The sequence below is a fragment of the Salmo trutta genome, chromosome 13 (genome assembly GCF_901001165.1).
Source record: "Salmo trutta chromosome 13, fSalTru1.1, whole genome shotgun sequence".
Classification (NCBI taxonomy): domain Eukaryota; kingdom Metazoa; phylum Chordata; class Actinopteri; order Salmoniformes; family Salmonidae; genus Salmo; species Salmo trutta.
The window spans coordinates 53,465,460-53,488,781 of NC_042969.1; the positions used below are offsets into that span (position 1 = coordinate 53,465,460).

At 44.7% G+C, this 23,322-nt stretch overlaps 3 protein-coding genes and 1 non-coding gene across 8 annotated transcripts in view; all 4 read left to right on the plus strand.

The window, feature by feature from the left end:
- Window positions 1–36: 36 nt before the first annotated feature.
- Window positions 37–109, plus strand: trnar-ucg (transfer RNA arginine (anticodon UCG)). The gene has a single exon. It is a non-coding gene; the product is annotated as a tRNA-Arg (tRNA).
- A 310-nt stretch (window positions 110–419) lies between these two features.
- LOC115206017 (uncharacterized) lies at window positions 420–4,124 on the plus strand. Of its 3 annotated transcripts, XM_029772540.1 has the most exons (6): window positions 420–606; window positions 926–1,054; window positions 1,548–1,761; window positions 1,974–2,438; window positions 2,560–2,613; window positions 2,705–4,124. In XM_029772540.1, the coding sequence occupies exons 3-6, from the start codon at window positions 1,623–1,625 to the stop codon at window positions 3,178–3,180; spliced, it is 1,134 nt and encodes a 377-aa protein (XP_029628400.1). In that variant the 5' UTR covers window positions 420–606; window positions 926–1,054; window positions 1,548–1,622; the 3' UTR covers window positions 3,181–4,124. The 3 variants fall into 3 exon arrangements, with proteins under 3 accessions (XP_029628400.1, XP_029628397.1, XP_029628398.1); XM_029772537.1 differs by lacking the exon at window positions 926–1,054 and having other exon boundaries at window positions 421–606; XM_029772538.1 differs by lacking the exon at window positions 420–606 and having other exon boundaries at window positions 700–1,054.
- A 59-nt stretch (window positions 4,125–4,183) lies between these two features.
- LOC115206019 (ras-related protein Rab-1A-like) lies at window positions 4,184–6,722 on the plus strand. Its single transcript, XM_029772543.1, has 6 exons — window positions 4,184–4,414; window positions 4,860–4,932; window positions 5,212–5,307; window positions 5,427–5,522; window positions 5,638–5,769; window positions 5,956–6,722. Exons 1-6 carry the CDS (start codon window positions 4,401–4,403, stop codon window positions 6,178–6,180), a joined length of 636 nt encoding a protein of 211 aa, XP_029628403.1. The 5' UTR covers window positions 4,184–4,400; the 3' UTR covers window positions 6,181–6,722.
- A 721-nt stretch (window positions 6,723–7,443) lies between these two features.
- The window catches only part of LOC115206020 (mitochondrial import inner membrane translocase subunit TIM50), a 28,029-nt gene continuing 12,150 nt past the window's right edge, over window positions 7,444–23,322 (plus strand). Inside the window, exons 1-6 of one of the 3 annotated variants that reach the window (XM_029772545.1) lie at window positions 7,444–7,717; window positions 8,765–8,924; window positions 9,253–9,284; window positions 17,276–17,297; window positions 22,091–22,149; window positions 23,130–23,249. In XM_029772545.1, coding sequence (XP_029628405.1) covers window positions 7,481–7,717; window positions 8,765–8,924; window positions 9,253–9,284; window positions 17,276–17,297; window positions 22,091–22,149; window positions 23,130–23,249 — 630 coding nt within the window. In that variant the 5' untranslated portion in view covers window positions 7,444–7,480. Of the gene's footprint in view, window positions 7,718–8,764; window positions 8,925–9,252; window positions 9,285–17,275; window positions 17,298–22,090; window positions 22,150–23,129; window positions 23,250–23,322 lie in introns of those variants that run through there. The other 2 variants (XM_029772544.1, XM_029772546.1) reach the window with 2 other exon arrangements.

A 23,322-nucleotide genomic window follows, 5' to 3' on the forward strand; every position in this document is an offset into this window, starting at 1 on the left:
ACGGTTAATTTGAGAGTAAAGAAACCAGAGGTCATAGACCGCGTGGCCTAATGGATAAGGCGTCTGACTTCGAATCAGAAGATTGAGGGTTCGAGTCCCTTCGTGGTCGGTTCATTTCTCAAGTCTTACTTATTGAAACAGGTTCCCACTGTGATTACATAGGTCATGTTTCTTGTAGCCAAGAAAATGTAGCATCTCTGACATGTAACGCATACTTTGTTTTAGATTGACTGGTGTACGATTTCCGCTCCTGTACGCTATTTTCTTATAATTAAGTAGCCTAGTATTTAAATCCTTCGTGTGTTTTAGTAGCAACATGACTTGGTTGAGAAATGTCACCACAGGTTGTGTACTCGTTCAACCAATGAATGTACGTTATTCTGTAACAATAGTAGCAGTGATTGATGCACGTTGAACTGTAACTTGGCCATTCCTGGCATCGTACCAAATTCCTATTCTGGTAAGATTTCGTACATGTTGCGCTCGTGGCCGCCGTGGGTCATGGAAAAAGCGCGATCAGAGTCTGCGCAACTCAGCGTTCTTCTCGTCTGTGCGAAGTTTATGAAGCGACACTGCAAGAGAAAAGAAAAACATTCGTCAATATTGGTAATGCCTACTATATCCAATGTAACACAACTTCACAATTGTTATTGTTAATTGCTATGCTAGTTAAAGTGTTTATATATATATATATATATATATATAAACAATCTGCAAACAAACGCGGACGACCTAGCTAGCCAGCCAACCAGCTAACGTTAGCTAGCGACCGACATTAGCCAACGTTCCTTCAAAATGTTAGCTACTATAGTTAGGCAGAATGCATAGAACGCTCGCAATTGTCTTATCAGTGTATCTCTAACACATTGGTAAAGATCTCCGTTCGTTTTCTAATTTGTATTTTGTCCCCTTCGTTGCATGGCAGGATGCACGTTTACCGTGGTTGAAAACACTGGCCTTCGACGTTGTTCCGCAAAATAGCTACTGTAGCTGGTTAGGAGGGGGCTCAACAAAGAACCAGGAAGCATAATGCTCATTGGCCTAGCAAGAGAGTGTGAGATTGAAGCTACTAATTATACAAATGGTTAATTTAAAGACAAATACCCACATTTAATTCCCATGCAGAGTTGTATTTTTATTTTTTACAATGAACTGTTGTCAGGTATTCTCGTCAATAGTAAATCATGGTGTCCTCACTACATTTTTTAATGTAAAGTGATTGATTCATTACAGAAGTATTGTTTTAGGCACACTTAGGGATGGATCCCTGGAATACCCATTGATTACTGCATATTATTTTCCCACAGAATAAAATCTCCCCCAAAACATTCTATATGCCATTTAGCAGATGCTTTTATCCATAGCAACTTAGTCATGTGTGCATACATTTTACAAAGGCATGGCCCTGGGAATCAAACCCACAACCCTGGCGTTGCAAGCACCTTGCTCTACCAACTGAGCTACACAGTCTCTTATAACCATAATGTCTTTACACAGGGATTCCTATCAGTGGAGTGCACTGAGGTTTACATTTTGTTCTCCTGCAGGCTGGCAGTGCCAGGGTGCCCTCACAGGTATAGGTGGCTATCTCTTGGGTGTGTAAACAGGCCTAGGGGTGCAACATGAATTTCAAATTCACCTATAGCGAAATAGAGGAACTTGGGGGCAAGTTGCCCATGAAGAAAAGGAAGTCACGCTTCACTTTCGATGAAGTCCATCTGCTGCTGTCTGAGGTCAAAAGAAACAGGCACATCCTCGTAAGTAAGTACCTCCACTCAGTGTGTACTGTGTGCACAAATTACATGGATTTGATCATTTATGAAGTTTATGCATGGTATTATGTGAGGCCTTTGGTCATGATCAGCATGAAGCACTCAATAGACATATGTTCACTTTGCATTTGTTTGTCTCTTTTATTCTCTGCTTGCCTTTTATTCCTTGGAGTGCTTTATCTGCATTTGTCACCGCCACAGGCAAGTTCAACCAAGGCGCCTCGTCAGACCTGAGGAAGCGAACATGGGCGGACATCGCGATTTGCATCAACAAAATCAGCGAGTGCCAAAGGGAGGTCATGGAGATCGTCAAGAAGTGGGCGGACCTAAAGTGCGACGCCAAGCGCAGGATGGTGGCCATGCGAGGGCCTAATGGTGTCCGTATCTCCCAGAACCTGTCGCCGGTGGAGAAAATGGTGCACGAAATATTAGCCACGTCCCCTCCGAACAAGGCCACCATGGGCAGTATGAATCATGAACCTGAGGAGAATGACTTTGGTGACATGTCAGAGATGTTGACTCGCTCCTCTGGCACTTCTAATGGTATGGCTGGCCTTCATCATATGGGTATGCCTGGCACCAGCCCCCACGCCATGGGCTCGTCTATGTCACCTTTCTCAACTCAAGATAAAGATATTGGCATGTTTTCTCGGATGCCATTTGGCCGTGAGTCTTTCCTGTATTCAGAACAACATTTCTCCTCTTCTCTTCGCACTCAACACAATATGTTGTATTGATTTTTATCATCTCCCTTGTCATATTTTTTATTTATTTTTTGTCCTTTTAGGGGATCCTTCTCAGTCGTCTCATGATTTTTCATTCATGACACCAGTCGATGAAGGTAAAACTATTTTCTCTCTCGCTTTATTGTTGGTAAATGTGTTTGCACCCATGTTTCTGTGTGTATCACATTGTTTGTGTATTACCCATAGACAACAGTCTGGGATTTGAGGACCTAGAAGAGGAGCCGCGGCACATGGGCTCCTTCCGCCCTCCTGCTGAGCCTCGTCGCACCTACTCCAGATTCGCCACCTCTTCCACCGCTGTGTCTTCCTCCATGGCTACTTCCTCGTCCTCCCTCCCAGCTCCCTCTTCCTTTCTCCCTGCTCCTCCCTCCTCTTCTACCTCTCCAGGGTCAGTCATGGGGCAGGGGGCAATCCGGAAGCAGCTAGCCCACAGTGCTTCCCTCAGTCTCAAGGAGCAGCAGGCCACTACTGCCCTGCTAGGGGCCGTGTCGGGGTCTCTGGGGGCCCTGGCCCAGTCTGTGCAGCAGCTGGTGGAGTCGCAGCAGGAGTTTGTACGCGACTCCCTGGAGATGCAGCGAGAGACTGTGAGTGTCCTGCGAGACTTCTCCACCAATGCCCTGGCTCTCCTGCGGGACAAGGTCAACGGCCACCCGCCTTCTTAACTCCCAGTTCACCTACAGAACCCAACACAACATACACACGGACCCAACCTGTGAAGTGCTTGCCCGTGGACTGAGATCATGTCATTAATACTGTTTGCGTATTCACCTTGAGAATGAGTATGCTGCCACTAGTATAGAGTACTGAATAGCAGGAAGCCAAAATAAAATTATGAATATCTTTATATACTGGAGATGAGCTTTCTAACTAGTGACTGTTTTGTGATACTTTTGATGATAAAGAGCAATGCATCCACGTGTCATGGTTCCAGAAATATGGTTAATACATTATTATAATTTTTTTTCTGAATGGAACAAGAGTGGACATTGCAAGGATGTCTGTCAAAGAAAAACTTGTGCAATACTCTAAAAAATATTTTCAAGGGTAAGCGAACTGTTTATCTGAGCCGGTTTTGTTTTACATGGCCTCATTTGTAGTATAAAAAGACTGGTCATCCACACACTTCAAGCATAACCAGCCACATTTCTAGATTAATTTGGGTCAAATCGATTAGATTACAAAAAAAGAGCAGCACATGTGGAAAGTATGAATGAGTTTTCGTCTGCCAACCTCTCATATTACTATCCGAAGGTTAGGTGGTTTGGTTTTTAAACTGGCAATAAATCCCACTACAACTACGAGACGACTAAATAGAAACTGGCCATATTTGTAGCATTTGCACTTCAATTTAATGTATTTTCATTTTATATTGAGTTTAAATTATATTGTGTCCAACTTTTTAGGAACGTTTTGAGAATGTTTTAGATATATTTTGTCAATGCTGAAGAAATGTTTTTATGAAAAACTAACCTTTTCACTGAACTTCAATTAACTTTTGTTCTTCCAGACTGAATGATTTTTAAAACATTCTCTAGACAACTGTACTGTAACATGTAATATGTGACTCCTTCAACCAAATCTTGAGAATAAAACAACCTGTTTTGAACTTATTTGTTCCTGGAGGCAGTGAATGAATGTATGGGTTGTGATCAGTCAGTTCCCAAGCTAAACCAGGCTACAGCTTTAAGACTCAGGTAATGACAGCATTGAAACATGATCTTAGGTTTTAATAAATGATAGGACTCCCGGCTCATCATACAAGGTGCTGTCTGAAGAACGTCAACACAACGCATCTGTGAAAGGCCCAAGATAACACAGGCATTCTGTTCACAGTTGTATTTTTTTCTGTTACATTCTGCCCTCTGGATCCAGCTATCTGGCCATGATTCCTGAATAGTAAGTAGTGATGAGTTGTGAGTGACAATGGTGTAGTATTATTTGTACGGTTGTCGAAGCGTGATGTGTCATGTTTAAGTAGGTTATTGTCTTGGATAACATTGTAGCTACATTTAAAGGCCCCTTTAGGTTTTTGGGACAATAAAAGGCTCTGAATTTGGGACACTTTTTCCCACTTAGGGCAATGGATGTGGTGCAATTGGAGTCAACCCAAACAAATGTTTTATTTTGTTGCTTTGGAAAAGCACAAAGAAACTCTGGCCCTCGATAACTTGGCCGAACCAACCAATACTAAAGAGATGGCAGGCCGACAGCTGTGTGTGTGTGTTTCTGCAGAGCTTGTATGTTATAACAATAGTGCATCTTCCATTTATCAATGGTGTGTTTCTTAATCCTACTTGATGATATATAATCAACCTAAATAATAATGTAATGTATTCCTCAGCGACTACCTGTTCAAACTTCTTCTTATTGGAGACTCTGGTGTCGGCAAGTCTTGCCTGCTCTTGCGGTTTGCGGTAGGCAAAGCTTTTCACTACACTCGCAATAACATCTGCTAAACGTGTATGTGACCAATAAAAATTGTAGTTGATTGTGTTAAAATAGAATACACACAATCCTTTGTGTTGTCCCATATGTCAAGGAGTCTAGAGTAAACAGAAAACGAAGGCCATTTCCTTTGTGGAAAGGACACTGCAAAACGTCATCCAACCCAGTAATTAACCACTGTTGGAATGTTTGTTCAGCCATTCTCCCATTGTAAATAATAACACTGCTAAGTTGTCTCTACACCTCAGGATGACACCTACACAGAGAGCTACATCAGCACAATTGGGGTCGACTTTAAGATCAGAACCATTGAAATGGATGGGAAGACTGTCAAACTACAAATTGTAAGTACATGTTTATAAGACAAACTGTATAGCTCTGTAAAATGTATAGTTGTACATTTTGGTAATGGGGATGTGGTAAGGCTTGTTTGTAATTTCTAACTGTTTGATCTCTCTGCTAGTGGGACACAGCCGGACAAGAGAGGTTCCGGACCATCACATCCAGCTACTACAGAGGAGCACATGGGATCATCATTGTGTATGATGTCACTGATCAGGTAATGCAGTGTATTTGAACTCCCCCTCTCTATGGGCTGGATTGACCATATTGCATCAAAATGTACTGGAGTTAGAGATAAAACTATATGTACGAGATTTCAACTATTTTGCCAGGAGTCCTTTAACAACGTGAAGCAGTGGTTGGAGGAGATTGACCGCTATGCGTGTGAAAATGTCTCCAAATTGCTTGTGGGAAACAAGTGTGACTTGGTCTCTAAAAAGGTAGTGGACTCTGCCACTGGTCAAGTAAGTGTCTGTTCTCACTCATAAAATGCTTGTGCCACCAATGCACAATCGATTCTTCATTAACTACAAATCACTGTTAACCATAGATAGACATGCTAATCACACGTTATTGTGCTTTTGTTCTGGTGTGTCGTGATAAATGTCATACAATTCTGCTCTCTCTCTTTCTTGGTACAATTGCTTCAGAAATTTGCTTCATCCCTAAAGATTCCATTCCTGGAGACAAGTGCGAAGAATGCTGATAATGTAGAGAAATCATTTTTAACCATGGCCTCTGAAATACAGAAGTGTGTTGGAAGTGATGGTGTTCAAAGTGAGGCTGCTAAAGTGGGTAACAAGATAAACAGTGCACCCCTTTGGCCCGGGGGGAAAGACGAGGCTGCTACAGAGGAGGGGAATTCTTGTTGCTAGTGCCATACACAAACTACAGCATATGACAATCAATGAGTTTGGACACTATATGCATTTCCTTTTGTTTTGTTCAGAGATGGTAATTGATCCTTGTGTGAACAGCTATGCAATAGTTATGCGGTAGCCTGTTCCAACAGTGCAGAGAATGTGACCCGCGGAAAGGCACCCTTTGAATTAGTCTGGGTACCAGTCTATGTAACATTCCACTCCTTGTGTTATTTTCCAAAGAGTGTTGGCAAGGAGTGGAATGTAATAGCTGAACAGAGACAGCAACCATGCTATCTTTGAATGGTCTGGGTATCGGACATGTGACAAAAAACAACAGTTGATTTACCCATGTGGAGATCCAGGATAGGTGAATGTTTGCTTGATGTTTTGAAATTGTAAGGTGAATTTAGGGTGTAATTTTATCTGTAACATTTGTGAAGAACTGATTGTTTTGGTTACCATCGGTGGTCAACAAGTATTTTTTTCTTATGTTAAACACTTTTTGATTAACGTTTGTTGTTTAATGATGACAATAAATTATATATTTGTCTTAATTTGTTTTCCTGATTGCTTTTATGCATAATGCACTGTTGTTCCATAATGAATGCACTGTTGTTACTTGAAACTTGTTGATGTATATGAACAATTTGATCAACTGAACACTTAATAAAATAATATGATGAGTAATGTGGAATGTCCACAAATAGAGTGGTGCACAGGTACAACTGTGGCAGGTCACTCTGGTACCGTCGGTGCAACCGTAGAAATAGAATCATTCTCGTCCTGCGGGTGCAACACCCAAAATCTGAAGCAGATGCTGTGTGTTGTTATGGCTACCCTCTAGTGGTCATTAATATTAGATATAGAAAAGCAAAATAACCAACATGAAAGGATGAAATTATGATAATGATTGTTGCTATGCTCTACGAAAATCATAATTAATTACATCATAGGGGCCTAAAGGTTTAACATTTGAAAGACAAATCAGTGCAAACTAAGTTTGCCATGTCTTATAAAATACCAAATGAATTTTATACAATTTAGACTGGTCGAAGTTGTGTGTATTAGGCTACAGTAAAAACCTACAGGGCAGGTGATATATTTTTAACATACTTTGGGCATTGCCATCAGTAATGATGGACATTTTGGGGTGCATTCGAAGGTCAATGAAATCTTTGTTTCGATTGGAGAAAAGCTGTAAGTACCGCCCTATTTTGTTCCACATGACCTTTAACGATTTTTATTGCACCTTATGGATGTTGCTCAGAGTAACATAAGCCAATCAGGCGCCTTTGTCCTTTTCACTCGCGCTATGGTCACCGGCTCTTTCCCATTCAAGATGTCGGCGACGTCGATGTTCCCCATGTGTGTCCGGGCGAGTAGGGGCCTCCTCACGCTCAGGAACTGGAGCAGACGTGGCTCAACCCCTGTAGTGGTGGACTTGATTCGGGCACTTTCCACGGAGAAGCCAACAGGAGAGGGCAGTGCTACAGGTGGACTCGCTCAAGCAATCTTGCAAGAGAGGCTTAAGCAGCAACAGAAGAGTCAGGTGAGTCAAGCAGGCTAGGTAACGTTAACTGACATTCCCCCTGCCTGGTTGGGTAATGTTAGCTAGACAGCCACAATTTTATCATGCAAGGCTACAGAAAAACCAGAGACATTCAATAAATCAGCTGGTTTGGTTTTCATGTTGTCATTTCCAGTTTGTTGAACCTCCGGGTCTCTCACGACACTTTTCCATTTACACCCTATTATGTGGCTGAATATATGAACTCGTCCGATTAGCACGTTGAGCTAGGCTAGTCTGTCATCCAGGTCAGTGCAATCCAGGTTCCTTGACCATACCCTAACCCTTAGCTAAGCCATTTGCATTTCACCTTCAATTGGGTAGTGACGTCTGGAGGATCCCAGATAGCACGGACCCTGTCAGTCAGCTAGCTAGCCTAGTGTCTTTGCTACTCGCCGTAATAATTCGCTAGTTAGCTAGCTGCATATCTTTTATCAATTGCCAGTGAGTTAGTGTTACGTAACTTGTTAGCTTACTTTCACATGTCACACACCGAGGCATATTCCAGGAGATATACTAGCCAGCCAGCTACCAAGGAGGTAGTGGATTCATCCCCTAGCCAAGTAGATAACTAGCTTTACCTAGATATCCAGCTAGCTAGCACTTATACTCCCACCGTCTATTTATTTATTTACACATCAAGGCTAACATTATATATATATGGTAACATTATCTGTCAAGGTTTTTCTAGATTTTTGAAGGTCAGGTAGACCCTCCGCCCCCAATGCATTTCCTGCAGACGCTCATTAATCTTATTGTCAAAGTTTAATAACAGTGCAGGATATTTTACTTTAAATTGAATCCCAATCTTTTGAATCTATGACCCCTGTCTTACATCACTGAGTTTGTTTTTATTGATTTGGCACTACCTATCTGTGTGTGTGCACCTGATCTCATTTCCCTTTAAAATACTTAAATTCCTTATTTTCCAAGCTATTCTGTATTATAGCTATGTATTCCCAATATAATGTCTAGCTGACTTGTGTGAGGAAGTAAAAAGGAATCTGATCTGGCTATTTGCTTTGACAGTGTCAGCCCCCTCCAGAAGGGGATGGGGACTCGGAGCAGAAGCGGGACCAGGGAGAGGACAAGAAACAGAAGGAGAACACAGCCTATGCCAAGAAGATGGTGATGCGGTTAGCAGGCCTGATGGGGATAGGGGGTGCGGTCGGCATGGTGTACGTATTTGGTGAGTCCGCCTGTTCCCTCCACTCTGTCAGAGCAGCAGCGTGTCAAGGGCTGACACTGAACCAGCAGCCATAGTGAAGGTCATGCTGAAGATAGTGGAGTGATTTGGGACACCCTCTCCGTGCTCGGTGGAATATTTGTCAAAAGGAATGGTTGAATGTTTCACGGGTCTCTCTTTTCTGAAACGCTTGACACTGCGGTGCCATATGCTTTTCAGAAGTCATTTGAATTGTGAATGCATGGCATCTGATGCAATAAATGTGCATGTTTTTTCAAAGAAAATAGATCTGTAATATTATCATAAGTAATGTTTTTCTCCCTGTCTACAGGTAGCAATTCAGTGGATGAACAAGGAAACACGGTATGTTTTAATGAAAACATGTTTCGGTGCTTGTGGTTTATTGCCTTGTAGGACCAATTATTGAAAGTAGAGGTGAAAGATTGCCAGATGAATTTCTGTAAAACTTCTAAGCAGACTGGCTTGTGCCAGTGGGTTTTAAAGTGTGCAAAATGAAAGGTGGTTACTTCAAGTGACACTCTTATCACACTTCTCTGGTAGATCCCGTGTAGCTCGTTAATTGGTTCAAGCTAGTGCTTGCGGTGTGAATTGTTTCCCACAAGGCACATCAGGGACGAGAGGTGTGAGTCTGGGAAGGTGGCTGCTTCAAAGAGCACACTTCTTTAAACTTTCAGGTGTGGTCCTGTTGTCCACTTCAAAGGGCACACTTGTCAGCCTACTGTAAATAGTCTGCTAACTGCCATGGGTTGAAGGTATGGGGTTGGGAAGGTGGGCATTTGAAAAAGCACACTTCTCTCACTTCAAAGGGCACACTTGTCAGGCTGCTGTGAGTGGCGTGTGCCAGACCTCTGCGTGCTGGATCCCACACTTGTTCCCCTCAGACTGGAGGAGCTGTGTTCATTTGAGGTGATTGGTTGTCACTGTGAGAAAAGGAGCTAGATCCTGTTCTCATCTCTATGGCTTCCTGTCAGGGACCAGAGGAGCCTAAGGTCTTGAACACCTTTCCAAGGCTCAGCCTTCATGATGTGAATTGTCAATCTCTGAGTGAATGATGTCCATTTACACGTTTTGAATGAAAACCTTATTATAGTACATGAGATGACTGGCTACTTACCTAATATAAAGTTTTTTTGTGCTTACAGCAATGTATCACAATTTTACTATAAGTTACACCCATAATAAGGGTAAAATATAATCCAAAAGCCACCAAAGGAGCCTGTCGCAAGGTGAATATGCTGTAGTTGGCTGAGATGACTCTTGTGGTCACTGTCTATTTTTCAGTGGCATTTGTTTAGCCAGGTTGTGTGGAATGAGAACAGGATTGGGGGCAACGTCCTCCGTAGGGCATATGTCTCAGGTAACTGTGATATGTGCAAGGGGTTAGAGCTGTGGGTTTGGGAACATGGACACTTCTTTTGGCTCACTACATCACCAAGACTCTAGTTTGGTCTTTCATAGTTAAATACCTGTGGCCACATCAAAGGGCACATTTCTCAGGCTGCTGTGATTTGAGGGATGTAGGCCTTACGTGATGTGTGGCCTTCTGCCACAGGTTAGAGGTGAGGGTTTGGGAAGGTGTGCACTTGAAAAAGCACACTTATCTTACTAATGTAAATGTACTTCAAAGGGCACACTTGTCAGGCTGTTGTGAGTGGAGTGTGCCAGGCCTCTGCGTGCTGGATCCCACACTTGTTCCCCTCAGACTGGAGGAGCTGTGTCAATTGGCGGTCTTTGGGTGTCACTGTGAGAGAAGGAGCTGGACCCTGTTCTCATCTCTATGGCTTCCTCTCAGGAACCAGAAGAGCCTAACGTGAACGTCTGGCCCACCTGTCCAATGGAATAGTCCTAACGTAGATTAAGACAGTTGCATACCAAGGCAATCTTGTACAGCAGCATATTTGGGCTTTGCATTCATCAGTAGGTTCTAAGGCTGATCGTGGTAGTGAAAACTTGACTTGTCATCTACCCTTGAGTTTCTGTGGGGAGGAAATGAGGTGTTCATTCTGCCTGTGTGACATCAGTAGCTCTACAGCCAAGTCTTAGGTTGTGGTCGCTTTGGATTTGGTCAGATGATATCCTGGTCTGTGGTTCTACAGCTCTGGCACACTTCCTCATGAAGTGTTGCCCATCATGTCCTGCCTTAAGTGAGACTAAGTCACCAAAGGGCACACTCCTCTTGAGATTGTGGTCTGTGTCAGTGGGAATAGGGCACTTCAAAGAGCACACTTATTTCACTTCTGATGCCCTGCTGTTCACTTTACAGTTGAAGCTTGTTCCCACTTAAAAGGCACACTTGTTAGGCTGCTGTGAGTTGTGGCCCTCTGCCAGTGGTTAGAGCTCTGGGTTTGGAACTTTGGGTAGGTGGGCACTTAAAAGAGTACACTTCTCACCCATCACCCACTTCAAAGGGCACTTGTGGGCACACTTGTTAGGCTGCTGTGAGTGGCGTGTGCCAGGCCTCTGCGTGCTGGATCCCACACTTGTTCCCCTCAGACTGGAGAAGCTGTGTTCGTTTGAGGTGTTTGGGTGTCACTGTGAGAAAAGGAGCTGGACCCTGTTCTCATCTCTATGGCTTCCTGTCAGGGACCAGAGGAGCCTAAGGTCTTGAACACCTGTCCGATGTTAGAGTGCAAAGGCTAGATTAATGCAGCTATATTTCAAGGCCAGTCTTGTACAACAGCATATTTTTGTCTTTGAATTAATGCAGTTGCCTCAAGGTTCTAAGGCTGAACATGCTAGTAAAGGCATGACTAGTCATCTACACTGAGTTTCTGGGGGGATAAAATAAGGAGGCACTCATTTTTGCACTGAGTGACATCAGTATCTAAAGCCTTCTCGTCAGTCAAGTAGAATTTCGATTGGGTTCTGTTTGGCTCCCTTTTACCCCTGTTCAAATTAGATTAAACTATTATCCTGGAATATGAGAACAATTTTGTCATTCCAGGGCAGTGGTCACCAACCGGTCAATCACGTTCTTCAAGGCATTCCTTGTATAAAATAAATAAGTAAAAATGATTAGGATCCCTGTTAGTCGAGGCCAATGACCAGAGAGTGTCAAATACAGCAAAGAGCTGCTGTTTTAATGAGTGAGTTCATGTCTAAGTTTTTATTCAGCACTGTCAACACTGTTTTTGTTCAACACTATTACAAAACATAAAAGTGCTTGTCCCTACTACAAGGGTAGCTCGTCGTGTCTTTTAATATCAAGGAATATTTCACTTTATCTGGTCATAGGAACGTGAATTTGTGCATGAGGCTGATGTGGTGCAATTCGAGTTTCGCCGTCAGGTGGAAGTCGGTGTCCCCTCTCTCTGGTCAGTCTACCTCTGCTTAGACTAATGCCATGTTCAAAACAACTGGGAAGTCGCAAATCTCCCACTTCAGTGCATTCAAGACAACTGGGTACTCCGGGGGAAAAAACAAGATCCGACTGGGGGAAAATCTTTTGGAACGGTCATCAACCTTGGAATTTCAAGTTTGAAACTCACGTCTTTCTAGAGCTCTGACTTTCCGACCTGAAGATCACGGACGTCCTGATTTGGCCTAGGATTTTTTATTTTTAAGAGTTCCCAGTTGTCTGGAAAGCACCATGACCATCAGCTGCAGGTACCATCAGTCCAGCAAATTATTTGCTGATTTCAATTTATCCTCAGCTGTGCCTCGCAAGTGCTACACCAACTAATCTACTTTATCCAAGCTTGAGTTTTGAAATATAATATGGTCTAAAATGAACAATATTGGTAGGCCAGGCATATAGCCACTATGCTGCAATGTATTAGGCCTACTGCACGAACCTCATGCCTACAGAACTGTTTTTATTAGGTTCATGTTAAGTCATGTTTTAAAAAAAAAATATATATATATATATATATATATATATATATATATATATATATATATATATATATATATATATAATTCTGAGCAGTAGATCTCTGCTTGCTTTTTGATTGCAAAAGTGATCATGACTTGATGACCACAGCTCTAGAGGTTGGACTAGGTTGTGCTGCATTTCCATAACAGATGAGTGCATTTTGGAACTTGGTAGTGACAACCAATTCTCATTCATTTCACTAGCTAGAGCAACATCTCTTATAATGGGATTTGCCCCTCACCAGTGTGTTGCTGTGAGGGTCTATGTTCTCATGCATCCATATTGTACACGGCTATTAGTGTGGGAACTATTTTCATCTCTCAGATCAATGAGTGGCCACCTCTGTCTGGTGAGAGTTCCCATGGCCATCCTGTAGCTGGTTTGGGAACAGGGCCTGCCCCTGGTCTCCCGGGCCTCTGCCCCATTGTTGTGACGAGGTGTGAATTACCCCTAAATGAGCATTCGCACACCTCGTACCCTGTCAACTTCCTCTGAAAGTCCAATTTGGAAGACCCAAGTCTTGTTATAAGTTAATTCACTGCTCTGTGTTATAAGAAGTGGTTCTTGAGAGCGATGTTTTGCCCATTAAACCAATCTGTTCTAGCAAGATTGTGTTTTTATAGTTCCATATTTAGCGCTTTGAGATTAACCATGACTATCATGCAATTAAATTAATTAGGCAAATTATATCTGAGACAGGGCACTGAAATAAGATCAATTAATTCATGATTTTTTTCATGAATTTCAACAAATTTCCTGAACCCTGACTAGCTTACGTGACACTATTGGTTTAGGAAAGGAGACCGGCGATGCTGGACACTGTACTAGACGATACGACTCAGTCATTTACCTGCCTTCCTTTTCTAAGCATAAGCTTATCTCTGACTGAGATGTCTAGTGTTTTTTAAGAGGATAGCACCCGATTCCAAGGTTGTCTGCCAGCAAAGTACATCTTAAGGGCTGTACATAGTCTATGCAAATGGCGCTGATGAAGGAGATCCGTTTCCGTCGCATTCCAAAAATTCTGTCAGCAGCCAACCTTGGAATCTGGGGGCGAGCCTCTTAAAACAACTCTAGGCCTATTTCATTCTCATTACAGAGCCACACTGGCCCATCCCCTTACCTTTGCCCTAATATACAGGTTTACCTGGCACATTATGAAACTAATCTGATAGGCAGTGTGCTTTATCAGCTGTTATCTTTTGTTAATTTAACCTTTATTTAACTAGGCAAGTCACTTAAGAACACATTCTTATTTACCAAAAGGCCTCCTGCGAGGACGGGGGCCTGGGATTAAAATAAATAACTAAATACAATATAAATATAGGACAAAACACATCACAACAAGAGAGACAACACAACACACGAGACCTAAGACAACATAGCAAGGCAGCAACACATGACAACACAGCTTGGTCACAACACAACAACAACATGGTACAAACATTATTGGGCACAGTCAACAGCACAAAGGTCAAGAAGGTAAAGACAACAATACATCACACAAAGCAGCCACAACTGTCAGTGTCTGTGATTGAGTCTTTGGAAGAAGAGATAAAACTGTCCAGTTTGTGTTTTTGTTGCAGCTCGTTCCAGTCGCTAGCTGCAGCGAACTGAAAAGAGCGACCCAGGGATGTGTGTGCTTTGGGGACATTTAACAGAATGTGACTGGCAGAACGGATGTTGTATGTGGAGGATGAGGGCTGCAGTAGATGAGGGTTGCAGTAGATATCTCAGATAAGGGGGAGTGAGGTCTAAGAGGGTTTTATAAACCAGTATCAACCAGTGGGTCTTGCAACGGGAATAAAGAGATACCAGTTTACAGAGGAGAATAGAGTGCAGTGATGTGTCCTATAAGGAGCATTGGTGGCAAATCTGATGGCCGAATGGTAAAGAACATCTAGCCGGTCGAGAGCACCCTTACCTGCCGATCTATAAATTACTTCTCCGTAATCTAGCATGGGTAGGATGGTCATCTGACTCAGGCTTAGTTTGGCAGCTGGGGTGAAAGAGGAGCGATTACGATAGAGGAAACCAAGTCTAGATTTAACTTTATTCAGCAGCTTTGATATGTGCTGAGAGAAGGACAGTGCACCGTCTAGCCATACTCCCAAGTACTTCTATGAGGTGACTACCTCAAGGTCTAAACCCTCAGAGGTAGTAATGACACCTGTGGGAGAGGGGCATTCTTCTTACAAAACCACATGACCTTTGTTTTGGAGGTGTTCAGAACAAGGTTAAGGGCAGAGAAAGCTTGTTCAACACTTAGAAAGCCTTGTTGTAGAGCATTTAACACAAAATCCTGGGAGGGGCCAGCTGAGTATAAGACTGTATCATCTGCATATAAATGGATGAGAGAAATTCCTACTGCCTAAGCTATGTTGGTGATGTAAATTGAAAAGATCGGGGGGGCCTAGGATTGAGCCTTGGGGTACTCCCTTGGTGACAGGCTGTGGCTGAGACAGCAGATTTGCTGACTTTATACACTGCACTCTGAGGTGTAGTTAGCAAACCAGGGCGAAGACCCCTCAGACACCAATACTCCTTAGCCGGCCCACAAGAATGGAATAGTCTACCGTATCAAAAGCTTTGGCCAAGTCAATAAAAATAGCAGCACAATGTTACTTAGAATCAAGGGCAATGGTGACATCATTTAGGACCTTTAAGGTTGCAGTGACGCGTCCATAACCTGAGCGGAAACCAGATTGCATACCCGAGAGAATACAATAGACATAAGAAAGCCAGTCAGAGGATTATTGACATGTTTTTCCAACACTTTTGATAAACGGGGCAGAATAGAAATTGGCCTATAACAGTTAGGATCAGCTTGATCTCCCCCTTGAAATAAAGGATGAACTGTGGCTGCCTTCCAATCAATGGGAACCTCCCCAGAAAGGAGAGGGGCTTGGCGATGGTAGAGGCAGCAACCTTAAAGAAAGGGTCTAAACCATCTGACCCAGATGTTTTTTGGGGGTCAAGTTTAAGGAGCTCCTTTAGCACCTCGGACTCAGTGACTTCCTGCAAGGAGGAACTTTGTAGCGGGGCAGGGGAAAAGAGGGAGAAGCATCGGGGATAGTCGATAGAAGGGGTGGGAGATGAGGAAATGTTGGATGGGCAAGGAGGCATGGCTGAGACCAAAAGGAATCCTGACTTAATAAAGTGCTGATTTAAAGAGCACAGCCATGTGCTTCTTGTCAGTATCAACCACATCAACATTAAGGGACATGGGGTCCTAGCCAGGCCAAACCCTAACCCGGATGACGCTGGGCCAATTGTGCGCAGCCCGATCACGGCCAGTTGTGATAGACTGGAATCGAACCAGGGTCTGTAGTGACAGCTCTAGCACTGAATCTCAGTGCTAGAGGTGTCGGCCTACCCCGACGCAGTAATGACCAACACAGTGAACTGTCACTGATCAAATGATCTACGTTATATAAGGAAAGTTCATAACCATGCACAGGCAGCAGAGAGCGTAGTTGAGCAGTGTCTCTTCAACCACTGCAACACATTCAGGACAGCCTTGATAGGGAGGGAGGGGTGTTGAGGGGGATGAAACAGCTCCAGCCTACCCCCTCGGTTCCCATGTAGTGGCTCAAGCGTGCAGCATGTGGTGTCCCACTCGACCCCCGGCTGGCTCTCTCTCTCTCTGTCTGCCTTCTGCCTGTCTTGGGCAGGCAGACCCCCAGGTGGGCCGGGCCAGGGACCTGCTGGCAGATGCAGCTGAATATTCATCAGCTGAGAGATGAATTGGTGGGCTGGAGAGTGTCACCGTGAGGGAGGGGCCAGGTCTAACACGTAGGCATGACAGCACGTAACGCACAGAGACAAGCAACAGGGCTCCTGAGTGGGGCAGCGGTCTAAGGCACTGAATCTCAGTGCTAGAGGTGTCACTACAGACCCTGGTTTGATTCCAGGCTGTATCACAACCGGCCATGATCAGGCGGCACAGTTGGCCCAGCGTCGTCCGGGTTAGGCCGTCCATTGTAAATAAGAATTTGTTCTTAACTGACTTGCTTAGTTAAATTAAAAAAATATATACTGGACACTACTACACAGTGCACAATGCCTGGACAGCCCAGCATCTGTGTGGAGAGTAGAATGTGAGTGGCCCCTTCGACCATTTGCACTGAGAAATCAACCTGCGTCTGAATCTATTTGCCTACCCCTGGTGTTGATGCATAGAGAGATGAAATGCTAACTAACCTGGAAGGCTATCGACTTCAATAAAGGAATATTCTGTAGTATTTGAGAGGTGTTGTGGCTATTTGGACCTAAACACCAACAGCTGACACTGACATTTGAACGTCAACACAACCACAAAATGTCACGTTATTTACCTTATGCATTAGGCCGTAGTGTAATTCATGTCAAGTTCTGTCAACAGTACCATCTGACACTGACCTGGCATACACAAGCCTGTGAAGTGGACTATTTCTCACCTTCCTTCTGTCTTTTACAGATTCCAGATGAGTTTGATAACGGTGAGTTGTTTTCCTTTTTTGTTTCCTCAACGACTGAGTCCCTATGGTATTTTGGAGAGGTTTTCTTTTCTCAAAGTTGAGTTAGCTTAGAGATGAGCGTTTTATTAATGCCCCCTTGGTCTCCGAGGCTTTTGGCACACCTCTGCCTTCCCATAAATCTGGTCCTGGGCTGTAAATGGATCTCGATTCACATAACTGATGTAATCTTTTATAGCTGATGCAAAGGCTATGTAAACATGGAATAACAAGGTTCAGACAGCTGTTGGTGGTTAACTTGTGAAGTCTTCGCCTCATTTAGGTTCACCTTAGATTTCTCAATAAAAAGGTGCTGTTTGTTTGCCCCCTCAGGCAGACCTCTAGCATTCTAATACCTAACATATCCATACCACGTTTACAACTTGACCACCCATTCACTGACAGTGATCCAGATGAGCCCGGCTTGCCTGTTCTGTCGTCAGCCTAGGACGACGGGCAGGAAGGTGGGCGTATGATCAATCAACCCACTGAGAAATGCCACCTTGCAACGTACAGGCAATGCCAACTGCCCCCCCCCATATGCCTCTGTCATCCCTATAAACTGCCAGGCTGACAACCTGGTGAAAAGGGCCTCATGATCAGACCGACACAGGAAATTGGCCATTTGATTGTTTCTCTCCATTTAAATTTAATAGTATTAAAACCCATTGGTTTCCCCAATAGATTTGTAGTCCTAGCTGTGTGTGTTTCATTGGTATTTTGATTGACATCCTCTCTCCCCTCTGAGTGCACGTTTGGCCAGTGTGGAGCTCAAAGGGAATGTGTAGTGTTCTCCTAGGACTGGCTCTGCTGTTGAAATGACAGAGCAGGGGGACTGAGTCGCGAGGTGCCTCCCCTCCCTGCTTCAAAGCTATGCTAATGCCGGGGACAGCTGTGGCCCTTTCCAGAAGTGTTGATTTTATAAACGCATAACAATCACCCTGTTATACCAATAATTGCTTCATTAATTCTTCACGCTGTCACGCTCCCCAAAGTCCTGTCTCTATCTGGCACTGCTGCTGCGTCCCTTTATTTCCGTCAGTATCCAGAGTGCTGCTTCGGCTGCTGCTGTTATTGGCCAGCCCTGATGCACCCACAGTGTTCAATACCCCTAATGAAGGCCATTGACGGTCTAAGGGGCCCACGGGGGAGCGTAGAGGGAGCATTCGAGCCCCCTGCCCACGCGCCCCTCCACCCCAAGTGGCAGAAGGCTAGTGGGGGGGATTGGGGTGGGGGGCAGCCTGGACGCCTCCGCTGGATGGGTCCTCAGGGACCTGGGGCGATGAGGTCAGGCGTGCTCGCCAGATCTGTGTCGCCATGCCAAGTGATGGTATTCAGAGCCAGGGGCGTTATGCGGAGGAGCGTTGGACGCTGTGGTGGTGATGACCTCCCCAAAGACCACGCTGTTGAGGTCACACTGGGGTGTAACAAGTGCAGGACTGCTTTTAAAGTACTCACTGAGGTTGGAAGTTGTTGCTTTCTAGTGTGTACTGTGGGTCTATTAAACGGTCTTGATGCAGTATGGAATCAATCAGTACACACACCAGATGTTTTAGAGGGAGAGAATGCATTTCTCTTCAAGCACTATTATTAGGCTTAAATAACTGACTTGTAATTTTTGGAGGCGTATCAAGACTTGGAAGACATCTTTCGGTCCATTTTATCACATCATTCATCCTCCCATGTGTCCCAGTTAGTATCCTGCAGCTAGGATCCTCAGAGCCGGTATTTGGCTTTGACTTGATGAGGGGCCGTTCTGTACGACCTCCATGTTTGCTCACTCTGACAGACTTACAGCCCCTAGGAGGATAGAGACCACCAGTGCTCCAAACAAACAAACAAACTAACCAATCCAGCCTGCCTCCTACACCTACCGGCCCAACCAATAGCATATGTCCCTAAACAGATACTCTAATAGAGCCCCACCGCAAAGAGCGAGGTCGGACGACTGTTTGTCACGGCCCAAGAAAGAAGCGATTGACAGCGCGGGCCAAAAGAGAAAAAGAAAAGCAAGAGCCCCCCCCCCCCCCCCCCCCCCCCCCCCCCAAATAAAAGAACAGGGAGAAGAAAGGCAATTGAGTAATAATGGCCTTAAGCAAACTAGCGGAGCATATGCCCCCCCGGTCGTGGATTAAAGGAGGCCTTTGTTGTGTCCGGAGGCACGGCCATCGATCTTTCTCGCCCTTCCTCCCTTGTTCCCTCCCTACTTCTTGCCTGTTTAAATGGACATCCCTTCCGAGAGCAACGTAGCCTTTCCACTGGCCGCAATGGCCTGCCTCTATTACATCGGCAAACAAGGTTAGGACAAGAGGCTGCCTGACCAGAGTGCTCTGCTGCTTGTCAAAGCCTTCTTTTCTGGGAGCCTTTGTTTTTTAGTTTGTAACGGTCTTCCTTTCAGAGTCGATGTCAGTCCCAACTGTTTTTGCCATAATGGGAGTTAATGTGATCACAGTCACTATGACATCCAACAGTTACCAACGGAGAAAATGGAATGCCTATGTCCCTGACTATATGGCTAGATCCTTTGCCCCTTAGAGGTAGCTTCCCCACCTCTCACATCATTGGAGGACCCACTGTGGCCTGGCTGACACATTAATCTCGTCACCATCCTTTACCTGTCATCCTCCTTTCAATCTCATCCCACCACTACTAACCCCCAGCCCCTTTTATTACCATAAAAGCGTGCCTTGATCCGTCCTATCCTCACAGTGACTCTGAGGCACAAACACAGGGGCACGCGCACAGACACGAACGTATTACACATTTTGTGCACACGTACTCGCATGCATACACACTCCTCGGCAACCCCCGTCCCTCTCCAGGGGGTTGTAACGATCACCACCCACCCCCAGCCTGGCTTGGCTCTGCTTTCCCAGGGGAGAGGTTTGTCAACAGGGCCGGTCACAGTCCCACGCTCTCTGGAAGAGTATGTTCCGCCCAGGCCTTATAAAACACACATACGCAGGCAGGCCGGAGGGGTAGGGGGGGTTTCACCAGCTCACCCACTCCCAGGCCTGCTATTACTCGGCTGGGGGACCCAGAGGGGCCTGCCTGGTTATACACACTGTCCGGATGCTATAGGCCCATAGAGAGCCACTCCATCTCTCTCACTCTGTCTCTGTCCCAAAGGACTTCACATCCCAGAGGCCCCTGGCTGCATGCTTTAGCTGAGTGGAGAACTAGCCTAGGAGCATCTGCCATCAAATTGCTGAGATGTTATCTGTTGGGACCAATGCTGTGGTCCCCTACAGAGATGCCTTTCTTAAAGCGGCAATCAGCTGTAGAAACAATAAAGCGGTCTCCCTGGTTCGTTTAAAAAGCTGGAGAAATTGAACCACTCTCAAATTCAGCTATGGATGCGAGGACTAACCATCCATGTTATTAAAATTATAGTTTTAACCATGTTTTAGATTTTGTTTACAAACATTGGAGTAAAACAAGCTTATTTTAGATTCTGATGGGAAATGACTGAACTAAGCTCATGACGTATTTGTTATATTCTTCAATAATCAATGGGTATATATTAATTTGTCTAAATGTATACTGAACAAATATAAACGCATCGATTTCATAGACTTTAACTGAGTTTCAGTTCATATGAGGAAATCAGTCAATTAAAAAAAAATTCATTATGCCCTAATCTACGGATTTCACATGACTGGGTAACACCCCCTGGGCTCCCGAGTGGCGCAGCGGTCTAAGGCACTGCATCTCCATGCTAGACGCGTCACTACAGACACCCTGGTTCGAATCCAGGCTGTATCACAACAACCGGCTGTGATTGTTAGTCCCATAGGGTGGCGCAGAACTGGCCCAGCGTTGTCTGGGTTTGGCCGGTGTAAGTCGTCATTGTAAATAAGAATTTGTTCTTAACTGACTTGCCTAGGTAAATAAATAAATACAAATCTGTTGGTAACAGATACTTAAAAGAAATGGGCCTCAGGATCTCGTCACTGTATTTTTGTGCATTCAAATTGCCATTGATCAAATGCTATTGTGTTCTTGTCCATAGCTTATGCATGCCAATACCATAACCCCACTTGCCATCATGGGACACTCTGTTCACAACATTGACATCAGCAAACCGCTCGCCCACATGTGGTCACATGTGAGGCCGGTTGGACATACTGCCAAATTCTCTAAAATGACGTTGGAGGCGGCTTATGGCAGAGAAATTAACTTTCAATTCTCCAGAAATAGCTCTGGTGGACATTCCTGCAATCAGCATGCCAACTGCACGCTCCCTCAACCTGAGACATCTGTGGCATTGTGTTTTGTGACAAATGCACATTTTAGTGGCCTTTTATTGTCCCCAGTTCAAGGTGCACTTGTGTAATGATCATGCTGTCTAGTCAGCTTCTTGATATACCACATCTGTGAGGTGGATGGATTATCTTGGCAAAGGAGAAATGCTCACTAACAGAGATGTAAACAAATTTGTGCACCAAATTTCAGAGAAATAAGCTTTGTGTGTATGGAACATTTTCTTTGATTTAAAAAAAAATGTCAGTACATGGGACCAACACTTTACATATTTTATATTTTGGTTCAGTGTATGTAGAAACTGCTGATTGCCCCCTTTTTTAAAAATGTAATTCATTAGGACTACAGCTATGTACAGTCTACCAACAACGGAGTTGGCTTGAGATGCTCAATAACTCCTATGTCCTATACATGCATGCACCACAACTCCCCTTAGGCTCAGTGTTCAGTCTTGAGTATGGCGTGTTGAGAAACGATGCTCACTCCACACTGTTTATAGCTGATCTCTCTTACAGACGCACCGGTTATCCAGCAGTTGAGAAGGACGTTGAAGTATTTCCAAGACTACAGACAGGTGGGTGATGATAAACGAACACAAGACGGTTAAAACGGCCTTTGCCACTCCTGCTGTTTAATGTAACCTGATCAGTGGATGGCTCCACTCTACAGTTGGTAGTATGTGCTATGTGGCTGATCTAGTCAGCCTTTTCCTCCTGTGGCTGGTTCAGGGTGGTAGAATAGAAGGTCCTTGTCCACTAAACCCCTGGGTTAACCGCTGGATTGGGATTTTTACACTGGGAGCCATGTTAGGCTGCTTGTCTGTCTTTACTGAAGCAGAGGCAGGTGCAGCCAGACTGCTTAGAGCAGGAAGGCCTCTCTGCATGGGCCTGCAGCTGCTGTTCAGTTAAACCCCCCACCCCTACACACACACACCAAAATCCATCTCCCTCATAGCGCTTTGATCTCTTCAATGGAGCGTGAACAGCCCCCTGTCTCCTTCGTGTGTGTGTGTACACACGAACGCCCACCCTTTTTCCACCCTGCATATTGACAACACACACACCCTCTCCTCCCTGGTCTCTTGAACATGTCAGTTCTCTCTTCCACGCGTCCCATCTCCCTCTTGCAGCTGGTTCTTATAGGATTCTGGTTTTCTGGGGTTTGCAGTGATAAGGCCAGCTAAGAGCCAACAAACGAAATAAGGAAGCAGACCACCATCTTTTAACGCTCCTGCAGCCAAATACAATCCCCTCCAATTTTACTCCTCCTGCGAGCCGGGAGTGATGGCCTCCGTGTGTTTTACTGCAACTTGCTTGTGACCATGTTGACATTAGACTAGTCTTCAACTCTTAGGAAAAACACCCTTATGAAGGACCTCAAGTATTAAAGGGATAGGCCTCGTTCACCACAAAATACAAATTGCATACTTTTTTTTTATTGGAGCTTGGCTGTTGTCAATTGACCCACATAGTTCTGATGTGTCACTTGTTCCTCCCACTGCAGAATCGTGTTTTTGTATAGTTGTGTGACGACGTCATATCTGTGCGTCCCCAGATGATCATTGAGCCCACAAGCCCCAAGCTGCTTCCTGACCCCCTGAGGGAGCCCTACTACCAGCCTCCCTACACCCTGGTCCTGGAGCTCACAGACGTCCTGCTGCACCCCGAGTGGTCGGTACGTACCTCTCACCCAGCACCTCACCCTGGCCTCCTGGTACCAGTGACTGGCTGGGTGACCTGGATGCCTT

Coding starts and splice junctions, on each gene's coding strand:
- LOC115206019 (XM_029772543.1), top strand. Junction 5,308..5,426: donor AGACTGTCAAACTACAAATT/GTAAGTACATGT, acceptor TCTCTCTGCTAG/TGGGACACAGCCGGACAAGA. Junction 5,770..5,955: donor TGGACTCTGCCACTGGTCAA/GTAAGTGTCTGT, acceptor CAATTGCTTCAG/AAATTTGCTTCATCCCTAAA.
- LOC115206017 (XM_029772540.1), top strand. CDS start 1,623: ATGAATTTCAAATTCACCTATAGCGAAATAGAGGAACTTGGGGGCAAG. Junction 2,439..2,559: donor TTCTCGGATGCCATTTGGCC/GTGAGTCTTTCC, acceptor TTGTCCTTTTAG/GGGATCCTTCTCAGTCGTCT. Junction 2,614..2,704: donor CATGACACCAGTCGATGAAG/GTAAAACTATTT, acceptor TATTACCCATAG/ACAACAGTCTGGGATTTGAG.